An 11908-nucleotide genomic window follows, 5' to 3' on the forward strand; every position below is an offset into this window, starting at 1 on the left:
CACAGGAAAAAGTCCCCTCTGCCCTCTTCCCATCTCCCGTCTTCCCCCCGGGGTGGTGACTGTGCCACCACAGTTTCACGTCAGTGTGTCAGTTTTCTTTCTACCCCAGCTCGCATGGTTTGGTATTTAATTGGGTGGTCATATTCCTCCCATTCATCAACTGAAAACCCTCAGCAGGAAGTAAGACGCAGGGCTGGGGTTTCTGCAAGCCCCAGCTCGCTGTCAACTGAGAAAGACTGTTCACTGAAATCTCTATCCCGATTTGTATTTACTCATTCTCCGACATTATAATGCAGATGTGAAGCAATGTAGGGGGTGATAAATGTGGGGGGGATTATCGCCCCCTCCCCCCCCCCGCCCCGCATCTTCACCCCCCTTTCTGGATATTCCCGCTTCCCAACCCTTGGCGTCCTCCAAGTGGAGCGCCACCCATCCCATTTATGGAGGGGAAACTGAGGTGGGGAAGGTTGGCAATTCCCCACCCAGACAGACAGGAAGGTTGTCTGCCTGGCTCTCCTTCCAGGCCAATATTTTGACCATGATGAAAAAGTTTCAAAGGAATGCAGGCCCGTGTTTTCGGTCGACTTGGAGTTCTTGGCAAGAAAAGTCGGAGAGGGGCAGCGAGCCTGCAAGTCGATTCTCGTTTGTCTCCTCCTCCGCTATCTCCCTTCCATCTCCTGGGAGTTCCAAACTCCAGAGGGATACTGTACACACACACACACAGCAAAACAAGAACCCAGCAGCCACTGAGAGTTAATCCCCCAAAGCAGACAATTAAGCAACAGCTCTCTCAGTGGCCCTGTCTCTAAACATGGAGTCCCAGGCCACTCACTCCTATCTAGAAAGTCCAAAAGAGGAAGCAGCCCAGGCAGGCCGGCCAGTCCATCCTGGGCCCCCTACTGTAAATGGAAACAATGCCCAGGCCCTCAAACAGCTAGGGCGGAACTGTGTAGTCCAGCCGCTCCAGCCCACCACGGAGCCTGGGACCATATTCATTCATTCATTCATTCAATCGTATTTATTGAGCGCTTATTGTGTGCAGAGCACTATACTAAGTGCTTGGGATGTACAGTTCAGCAACAAATAGAGACAGTCCCTGCCCACAACGGGCTCACAGTTTAGAAGCGGGGGGACCGACAACAAACCAAGTAAAGGGTCAGCATTGTGGTGCTTGAGAAGGATGTTGGGGGGATAGCTGGAATCAGTGCTGAGGAAGATGAGGGAGAGGATGATTTGGGGCAGATAATGGAAAGTCTTCTAGACTGCAGGGTTTTTTTGGACAGGAATCGCGTCTACCAACCCTAATGTGTTATACTTCCATTCAATTCATTCAATCATATTGAGCACTTACTCTGTGCTGAGGACTGTACTAAGCGCTTGGAAGAGTACTATATAACAATAAGTAGATGGATTCCCTGTCCATAACAAGCTTTTCTCAAACTCTTAGTACAGTGCTCTGCACATAGAAAGCACTCAGTAAATACCACCGATTGAAGGTCCTCAACTTCCCCTCTGTGCCCATAAAGGTGGTGGGTTGCCTGCTCAGAGGGGGAAGCAGTTTGCTCTTAGTGGAAAAATCTCGGGCCTGTAAGTCAGAGCACCAGGATTCTAAACCTGCCTCTCCCACTTTCCTGCTGTGTGACCTTGGGCAAGTCACTATCCTGTGTCTCAGTTTCCTCAGTTGTAAATGTCTCTCCCCACTCCATTCCATACTTCCCTGTGGTGCCCGGATCATTTTTCTACAAAAACGTTCAGGACATGTCACCCCCACCTCCTCAAAACATTCCAGTGGTTGCCCATCCACCTCCATAGCAAGCAAAAACACCTCACCATTGGCTTTAAAGCACTCTATCACCTTATCCTCCCCTACCTCACCTCATTTCTCTCCTTCTACAACCCAGCACGCACACTTCACTCCTCTAGTGCTAAACTTCTCACTGTGCCTCAGATCTCGCTTGTCTCACCACCGACCTTAGGTCCCGTCCTGCCTCTGGCCTGGAACGCCCTCCCTCCTCAAATCTGACAATTATTCTCCCCACCTTCAAAGCCTTACTGAAGGCCCATCTCCTCCAAGAGACTTTCCCAGACTAAGCCCCACTTTTCCTCATCTCCCACTTCCTCTGCAACGCCCTGACTTGCTCCCTTTTCTCTTCCCCCCCTCCCAGCCCCAGACCACTTATGTACAGATCAGTAACTTTATTTATTTGTATTTATGTCTGCCCGCCCCCAGGCAGTAAGCTCACGTGGGAAGAAAATGTCGCTGTTTATTGTGATATTGTACTTTCCCAAGAGCTTAGTACAGTGCTCTGCACACTGAGTGCTCAAATATGATTTAATGAGTGAATGGATGGAATTCAACACCTGTTTTCTCTCCCCATGTGGGACACAGTAAATGCTCAATAAATACAAATGATTGATTGATAGGGACTGTGTTCATCCTGATTATCTTTTACCTACTCCAGCGCTTTGCATAATGCTTGGCACACAGTAAGTGCTTCAATACCACAATTATTATTGTTGCTGTTATTATACCAGGATCCTAGAGCAGTGACCTTCTGACATTTGATCTTGGTTCATAATGGGATACCTGAAGGAGGAAGGCATGCTCCCTGAGATCAAGTCATAAACTTAGATGCTTTCCACCTAATTTCACCAAAAAGGTCAAATCGAAAAGGGTGGAGAATCCTGCCTGCCTCTTCTCCATGGAAGCCCCACTCCACAGCAAGGGAAGAGCAGAAAGCTACCCTAACATATTCTAACATCTGAAACAGGAAAATGCTTCATCTCCCATTGTCTACTCAGTAAAAGTGGTCCAGCTGGATGCATTTTAGGGCTGGGGAGGCTAAGATCCTGGGACAATTTGCCCAAAGTGGCACGAACCACAGCCGGGAGAGTCGGAAACAGAATTTGTTTCCTCAAGTTGTCCAAGCTGCTCACCTAGTCCACCTAGCCCAGTGGCCTCCCAAGGCTGAGAAAAGTAGATCAGCATTCACGGTAGGGAGATTCTCTCTTAGCCAAAGCTAGAGAAGACCTCTGTCAGTCAATCAATGGTATTTACTGAGTGATCACTATGGGCAGAGCACTGTACTTGGGAGAGTCCAATACAACAGAGTAGGCAGACATGCTTCCTGCCCAGTAGAGAGGACTGTCAACACAGGCTTACTGAGGAACATAAGAGCACTTTCCTGCAGGAAAGCAGGAAATCTGACAATTATTCTCCTCATCTTCAAAGCCTTACTGAAGGCACATCTCCTCCAAGAGACCTTCCCAGACTAAGCCCCACTTTTCCTCATCTCCCACTTCCTCCGCAATGCCCTGACTTGCTCCATTTGCTCTTCCCCCCTCCCAGCCCCAGACCACTTATGTACAGATCATTCAGGGTCTAACCAATGGTCCACCCAGTCTGTTCAGCCCAGTCTCTGATCCAAATTCAGTCCAGAATTGGGCCCATCCACCCCTCTATTTGGTCAGTTTCTTAAAAAAAATCTCTGGGCCATTCAGGGTCAAACCAATGGTCCACCCAGTCTGTTCAGCCCAGTCTCTGATCCAAATTCAGTCCAGAATTGGGCCCATCCACCCCTCTATTTGGTTAGTTTCTTAAAAAAAAATCTCTGGGCTCATCTGCCACCACCCAGTCTGTTCAGCCCAGTCTCTGATCCAAATTCAGTCCAGAATTGGGCCCATCCACCCCTCTATTTGGTTAGTTTCTTAAAAAAAAATCTCTGGGCTCATCTGCCACGCTTGCCTGATTTAGGATCTCTTCTGCCGCTTATATTTTCAACTGTCATGGGCACAAGCTAGCCCCTGAAAGTGCCGGAGCCAGGAAGGACAGCTTGGGAGCTGGGTCTCCTCACGGGCTCCGGCAGCTTCAAGGTAATCCCCAGACCAGGTCTCACCTCTGCCCAATTTAATAATAATAATAATAATAATGGCATTTATTGAGTGCTTACTATGTGCAAAGCACGGTTCTAAGCGCTGGGGAGGTTACAAGGTGATCAGGTTGTCCCACGGGGGACTCACATTCTTAATCCTCATTATACAGATGAGGTAACTGAGGCTCAGAGAAGTGAAGTGACTTGCCCAAAGTCACACAGCTGACAACTGGCAGAGCCGGGATTTGAACCCATGACCACTGACTTCAAAGCCCGTGCTCTTTCCACTGAGCCACGCTGCTTCTCTATTTTCTGGGCAGGGACTGCTGTAGAGCTCCTCAGTCAGGGTGGGGAATCCCAAATTGGTCAAACTGGGCTACTTTGATTTGGGGCCCTGACTTCCTTGGGTTCATCCGCAGGTGGGGCTTAAACCTCGGCCCGTGCAACCAGGCAGGGCACGGCGGGCACAAGACGGGTCGTCGTGGCTTTAGTGGAAAGAATGCAGGATTGGGAGTCACAGGTCACTGGCTTAATCCTGGCTCCACTGCCTGTCAGCTGTGTGACTTTGGGAAAGGCACTTAACTTCTCTGTGCCTCAGACACCTCATCTGTAAAATGGGGATTAAAAGTGTAAGCACCACGCAGGACAATCTGATAACGCTGTATCTATCCCAGTGCTTAGAACAGTGGTTGGCACATAGTAAGCGCTTAATAAATACCATACTATTATTATTATTATTGTTATTAATTGTGGTATTTGTTAAGCACTTACTATGTGCCAGACACTGTTCTGAACACTGGGGTAGATACAAAATAATCGGGTTGGACACGGTCCCTGTCCCACAAAAGGGCTCAGAGTCTTAATCTCCATTTTACCGATAAGAGAACTGAGGCAAGCCAAGTGACTAGCCCAAGGTCACACAACAGACATGTGGCAGAGCCAGGATTAGAACCCAGGTCCTTCTCACTTCCAGGCCCGGGCTCCATCTACTAGGCCACGCTGCTTCTCTGACCCGTGACCTGGTCACGGTACCTCAGGATCAAATAACCCCGCGCTTCCAACAGAGACCTCCACCAGTGATCTGACCATCTCTACAACGCCGCCACTGCAGTCCGCTCAACTCCCCAACTAACAGTGACACATCTTTCTACACATACGTACACCCCGCCGTATACCGTTTCCCATAATGAAAACAATAACATGCCCCAGACTCATTACAATTACTATTTCTTGCTAAAAATCCAGATCCAAAATGCGGTGCATTTGAACACGACTGTTGGTGAAAACCGAGTGAATGCCAGTTCTGCAGCTGAGGTTCTAAAATTCGTCGTCAGACTTTATAGGTTCAAGTGGCTACTAGAAAACCCCAAATGACCCCTTTTCAGAGGCATGCTGAAGAATCCCTTAATTTCCACTGGACATGCAGGGGTTGAGAAAAACCGTCCAGTGCACAACCTATCCCATGAATGAACTTGATTACACCATAAGGCAAAATAAAATGACCCCCCTGTCTGTTTCAGAGCAGTAACTAGGCCAGTTCTCTCATCGGTAAAATGGAGAATGACATTAAGTACTCTTCATCTGCATATGTTAAAGAAAACCCGCAGTACAGAAAAGCCCCCTGAAAAGAGATTCTGCAGTTTGGGATTTGGATTTTAAATTGTATGTCTTCTCCATTATGTGAGATTTCTCTCTCCGTCAAGAACCGTGTATTCTGATTCAGGCCGTTTTCTCAATAAGCACAGAAATGGCTGATTTGGGAACAGCTAAGTGTGTAATTTCTTGGCACAGCAATGTTGAGCTAAGGCTGTTAGGAGTTAGAACTGTCAGGAGTTACACTAAAGAAGTTGTCCTTCAATGGAACCTCCACTATGTGCTCATTGAAAACGTCAGTCATTTCCTCCCCAGAGTCTCCTTTTTCTTTCCCTCTGCTACTGTCTCTGCCTCCTCCGATACCACAGGCTCACAGTGGGCTCACCTGCATCTGGGTGATTACAGGTAAGGGCAGCACTCAATCATTCCATTCCCCTCCAGAACCCGATTAGGTCTTTCTCGGTAGTTTAAATTTCAAGAACCACCCCCATCCCGCTCAATCTACCCTAGGGAAATCGCTCTTCTCGATTAACTCTGATGAGGGAGGGGGAAATGGCCAATAAACCTGTTTATACATAACAATTTTCCAAGTTAACAAGAAAGATTACAATGCAAGCGTGACCCAATTTCCACACAGTTGCTTTGTCTACCCATAAACTATTTAACCATCGGTAACCGCCAAGTTACAACTCCGGACCACTGCGTCGTGTACCTGGCCGTCTGCGGACGATTCACTTTTCCAGGCAAGGGGTCTGCAGAGTTCGGACACTTGACCCAATTCCACCTGGGGAGGATTGGGCCCCATTTCCACCCACCTGTTTCCTTCCTTCACGACTGTGAGCCCCACGTGGGACAACCTGATCACCTTATATCCTCCCCAGCGCTGAGAACAGTGCTGTGCACAAAGTAAGTGCTTAATAAATGCCATCATTATTATTATTATTATTCCTCCACCTCCTTCATCCCCCAGTTTGTCCCGAGCCTGGGGTCACCAGCATCTTTGCCCCTCAGATGCGCTCCCCTGGGTAGTGGCAGTTTGGGGCATGCTCCATCTCTGGCCTCTCAAAAAATATTATCTATTGAGCGCTTATTGGGTGCAGAGCACTGTACTAAGCGCTTGGGAGAGCACCATAGAACAAGAGTTGGTAGACACATCCCCTGCCCACAATGAGCTTACGGTCTAGAAGAGGAATGGACTGCAAGGCATGGAATCCGCTGGGGATGTCTCTGTTTCTCTCTCTTCATCCCACCCCAACCCCACGACAACAGCCAGCCCAGAAACCTGGAAACATACAAGAAAAGAGGTCCTCCCCTCCCCCTGCAAGGCACCAGCGTCGCTCAGTGGAAAAAGCCCAGGCTTTGGAGTCAGAGGTCATGGGTTCCAATCCCAGCTCTGCCAATTGCCAGCTGTGTGACTTTGGGCAAGTCACTTACCTTCTCTGGGCCTCAGTTCCCTCATCTGTAAAATGGGGATGAAGACTATGAGCCCCCTGTGGGACAACCTGATCACTTTGTAACCTCCCCAGCGCTTAGAACAGTGCTTTGCACATAGTAAGCGCTTAATAAATGCTATCATCATTATTATTCTCTCCCCCTCTAAACTGTAAGCTCATTGAGGGTCGGGAACATGTCAGTCTATGTGTATTGTACTTTCCCAAGTGCTTAGTACAGTGCTCTAAACACGGTAAGCGCTCAATAAATACGATTGAATGAATGAACATATCTACCAGACTGTTGAACTGTACTCTCCCAAGCTTTTTGTCCAGCACTCTGCACACAGTAGGCACTCAATAAACACAACTGACTCAGCTAGGCATACACGTATAGTCTCCCACTAGGTGCTGGGGTGGGGGCGGGGGTAGATTGACAGGGAATGGGTCCAGAGAAGCAGCGTGGCTTAGTAGCAAGAGCCCGAGCTTGGGAGTCAGAGGATGTGGGTTCTAATCGCAACTCCGCCACTCGTCTGCTGTGTGACCTTGGGCCAGCCACTTGACTTCTCTGTGCCTCAGTCCCCTCCTCTGGAAAATGGGGATGCAGCCTGTGAGCCCCACGTTGGGGACAACCCAATAACCTCCTCACTACACCAGTGCTTAGAAAAGCACTTGGCAGGTAGTGACAAATACCATCATCATCATGATTATGGGGGCGGATTTCAGAGAAGCAGTGTGGCTTAGTGGAAAGAGCCCGGGCTTGGGATTCACAGGTCACGGGTTCTAATTCCAGCTCTGCCACTTATCAGCTGTGTGACTCTGGGGAAATCACTTCACTGGGCCTCAGTTCCCTCATCTGTAAAATGGGGATAAAGACTGTGAGACCCACGTGGGACAACCTAATGACCTTGTATCTACCCCAACGCTTAAAACAGTGCTTGGCACATAGTAAGTGCTTAAAAAAATACCATCGTTATTATACTCATTATCGACCGTGGATGGGGGACAGGATGGTGGGAGAGAGGCCGATAAGCCGAGGGGACTCACTGGGTATCACTGTCCAGCGGCCGTAAAGGTCATCTCCCACGAGCATCACGTGGGGGACAACCTTAGAATCACAATCTTAATCCCCATTTTACAGATGAAGGAACTGAGGCCCAGAGAAGTGACTTGCCCAAAGTCACACGGCTGACAAGTGGCAGAGCGGAAATTAGAACCTGTGACCTCTGACTCCCAAGCCCGGGCTCTGTCCTCGGGGCCACGCTGCTTCTCTTAAGAATAATAATAATAGTAATGGCATTTATTAAGCACTTACTATGTGCAAAGCACTGTTCTAAGCGCTGGGGAGGTTACAAGGTGATCAGATTGTCCCGAGGGGGGGCTCACAGTTTTAATCCCCACTTCACAGATGAGGTAACTGAGGCCCAGAGAAATGAAGGAGGTAACTGAGGCCCAGAGAAGTGAAGTGACTTGCCCAGAGAAGTGAAGTGACTTCCCCAAAGTCAGTCAATCAATCAATCGTACTTATTGAGCGCTTACTGTGTGCAGAGCACTGTACTACGCGCTTGGGAAGTACAAGTTGGCAGCATATAGAGACAGTCCCTACCCAGCAGTGGGCTCACAGTCTAAAAGGGGGAGACAGAGAACAAAACCAAACATACTAACAAAATAAAATCAATAGAATAGATATGAAGAAGTCACACAGCTGACAATCGGCGGAGCCGGGCCTTGAACCCAGGACCTCCGACTCCCAAGCCCGGGCTCTTTCCCCGGAGCCACGCTGCTTCTCTAATTGTCAGCTGTGTGACTTTGGGCCCCCACCCCTCCAAATCACTAGGATTCTTCTACCCCTTCGTAAGGTTCAGTCAATCGTATTTACTGAGCAATTACCGTGTGCCGAGCACTGTACTGAGCGCTTACTGACTAAGATATCTCCCCCGGCGCTGAGAACAGTGCTTGGCACATAGTAAGCGCTGAAGAAATACCAAAGTAAAGTTATTATGGGCCGGCCCGGCGGTTGGCACCCGGTTGTAGGGGGAGAAGGCCTGCCTGGGGATGGGGGGGACGAGGCCCAGGGGACTCACTTGAGGAAGTAGCGTTGTCCTGTGGCGGTGAAGGTCATCTCCCAGCCGGGGGGCAGGGGCAGCCGGTCGGTGAGGTCGTAGGACTGCTGGCGGAGGTGGGCGTGCTGCTGCAGGGGGCTGGCCGTGGCCCGGGCCCCGGGGCCTAGCTGCAGGGAGGCGGGCGAGGAGTGGGAGCGCACGTGTTGGGGGGCTCCTCCACCCTGGGGGGCTCCCCCTCCCGCTCCCCCTCCCGGGGCCGGCCCGCCCGACGAGTCCGTGCTGGACTGGCGGGAGTGGGCCCCCGAGTCCGGCTCCTTGAAGAAGGACTCGGGCAGGATTTTCTGCCTCCAGGAGCTGGGCTGGGGGTTCATCACGGAGTTGAAGAGGGCCTCCAGGTCGGTGTCCAGGTCCTGGGTCATCACGTGGATCACCTGCTGACCCGGGGGCGGCGGGGCCGAGTTCATCTTGGCGACCCCCCCCACCGAGGGCCGGGGACGCTGATTCCCAAAAAGGGAGGCGGGGGAAGAGCCTCGACCTGTCCTGCCGGTGGTGGTGGTTGGTCCCGGTCGGATTCGGCCGACCCCGGGCCTTCCCCGGAGGACTGGTCACCCGCTGGGACCGGCTGACCCCGGGGGGGTCCCCCAAACTCGAGGCCTTGGGCGGCCGGAGCCAGGCTCTCAGGCTCGGCTCCGGACCCGGTGGGCGAGCCAGGGCAGGCCGGGGGCTTCCCAGCTGGCCGGCCCCCCGGCCTTCATGATCCAGGGGGACGGAGAGCCGCGGGACAGGCCGAGCCGACACTCCCACACTGTCCCATCAACAAAGTTTAGGGAAAAACTCCAACCCCCAGGAGGGAGGAGGGGCCCGGGGTTGATGATGCTGTCGCTCCTCCCCCGATGGCCACTTGGCTGGGAAAGAAGAGACCCTCCCTCCTTTTCCCTCCTCCTCCCTCCTTTTCCCTCCTCCTCCTTCTCCTCCTCCCTCCCGCCCCAGGACCGGTCCTTGCCCTCCCGCCGATCTGCATTCCTTTGCGTTTACCAGCGCCTTATACGCGGACAGGGCCCGGACCCCAGGCTATTGAACCCGGGGAGGGCCCAGGACCCCCCAACTGGACCAGAAGGCCTCTGCCCTCCCCTCTCTGCTGCTGCCATATGTGGGGCGAGGGTTGGGGGAGGAATCGGGGCCTCCAAGGGCAGGGAGCAAGGATACTTGCCCCCAATGGCTTCAGGCCTGACTGTCCATCCTCTGCTTCAAGAGGCCCGGCGGTCCTGGATGGGGAAGTTGCAGCTGGTCAGCTAAGGGAGACCGAGGGGGATGCCCAGGGCCCGGGGAGAGTCGTGAATCCAGTTTGGGCCTGGGCCCCGGGGTGGTCCAGGAGGCAGAGCGGGCCGGAGGGGTTGGGAAAAAACCCGCGGAGATGTTTGCGGCAGAGCGGAGCTGACCACTGACCCCTGGGACTCAGGGTGGGAGGGCTGATGAGGGCTCAGTGGGCCCACTGCCTCACTGGGATCAAAAAGCGAAGAGTTGGGCCGTGGGCTCCTCTTAGGGGAAGGCCCTCCGCTGCACCGTGCTCTCGCTCCACGGGGTCCTCCTAAGACCTGGGGCTGGGTCTTCCACCCAAAGTCCTCCCCCGCGGCCAGGATGCGTCCTCAGAGGACAGAATAGGGTCCACACCAAAGGGACCTGCCCACCAGGGTGGGGTGGGGGAGAAAGAGGACCGGAGGGAGCCCGAGCAAGATTTGCTAGATTAAAATCTGCTCATCTCCCTCCTGCCATCTTTGCCCTATTCCGGGGGCTAAACCGGAGAGCCTCCCCATGTAGGTAGGGACCAAACACTTCCTGCTAATTGGTAGAACGAGGCTGGGCCACCGCTCCGAAACAAGCCGCACTGGCTCAGCGAGTATAGGGTACCACGTGTCTCAGCCGACTGCTTCCCCGTGAAGAGCGGCATTGTCACCCAAACTCCAGAGAGACTCCCACGCCCGCAGGAACCCCTCCGCTTGGAGGAAGAAGGTTTGGAGCATCCTAGCACAGAACCAGAGGGCGGTCCGTCCAGAAACGTTAAGAGTGGGATTGCCCACGGGAGGTCATGATTTTGGGGGGTGAGGAGCAGGAGGGAGAGATGTGGACAGATGGGCTTGGTAGATGCCAAGTGTGACCTGTCTATTTGGTAGCCAGAAGCTTCCCTGAAACCCACCAGGGTTTGGGTGAGTTTGAAAGTCCCTGTTGTCCCTAGTGTAATAATAATGATAACAATAATAATAATAATGGTATTAAGAGCTTACTGTGTGTGAAGCACTGTTCTAAGCGCTGGAGGGATGGAAGGTGATCGGGTTGTCCCACGTGGGGCTCACAGTCTTAATCCCCATTTTGCAGATGAGGTAACTGAGGCACAGAGAAGTTTAGTGACTTGCCCAAGGTCACACAGATGACAAGTGGTGGAACAGGATTTGAACCCACAACCTCTGACACCCAAACCCACGCTCTTTCCACTTAGCCACGCTGCTTCATCGGGGTGGGTCAACCTCATGGGACTACAAGTCCCAGCGACCCAGGGGTCAGAATATTTGTAGGAGGGCCCCCTGGAAGAGTTGCCCAGGCCTCATTTTGCACAAATTGGCTCCAAGGTGTCAGGGTTCCAGAATTTACCTTGAAAGGGCAGACCAAAAACAAGCAGGTCAGGTGGGGCCAGTAAAAGTTGCCCCCGTGGGCCTTTTTGGGCAGAAAAAGCGACAGAATTGGAATGGCCAACCCATGCTCCCAGGGCAAGAATATGATAGGGGAGATGGAAGTCCTTGGATAGAGTTGAAACTGTCCAAACTGCACACGGAAGGACAGGTGAAACTTCTGCCAGTTCCCTCCAAAGCAGCGAGGTCAAGGGGCACGGGATTTGGCACACCCACACCTTGGTTCACGGGACTGCCCCTCGGCCAAATCTCAGTTTTACCATTTG

At 52.1% G+C, this 11908-nt stretch overlaps 1 protein-coding gene across 1 annotated transcript in view; it reads right to left on the minus strand.

Moving 5' to 3' along the window:
• The window catches only part of WWTR1 (WW domain containing transcription regulator 1), a 197249-nt gene extending 187736 nt beyond the window's left edge, over positions 1-9513 (minus strand). Inside the window, exon 1 of the mRNA XM_038766222.1 lies at positions 8980-9513. Within this exon, the coding sequence (XP_038622150.1) occupies positions 8980-9422 (443 nt within the window). The 5' untranslated portion in view covers positions 9423-9513. The remainder of the gene's footprint in view (positions 1-8979) is intronic.
• Between the last annotated feature and the right edge of the window lie 2395 nt (positions 9514-11908).

Source organism: Tachyglossus aculeatus, chromosome 1 (assembly GCF_015852505.1).
Source record: "Tachyglossus aculeatus isolate mTacAcu1 chromosome 1, mTacAcu1.pri, whole genome shotgun sequence".
Lineage (NCBI taxonomy): Eukaryota > Metazoa > Chordata > Mammalia > Monotremata > Tachyglossidae > Tachyglossus > Tachyglossus aculeatus.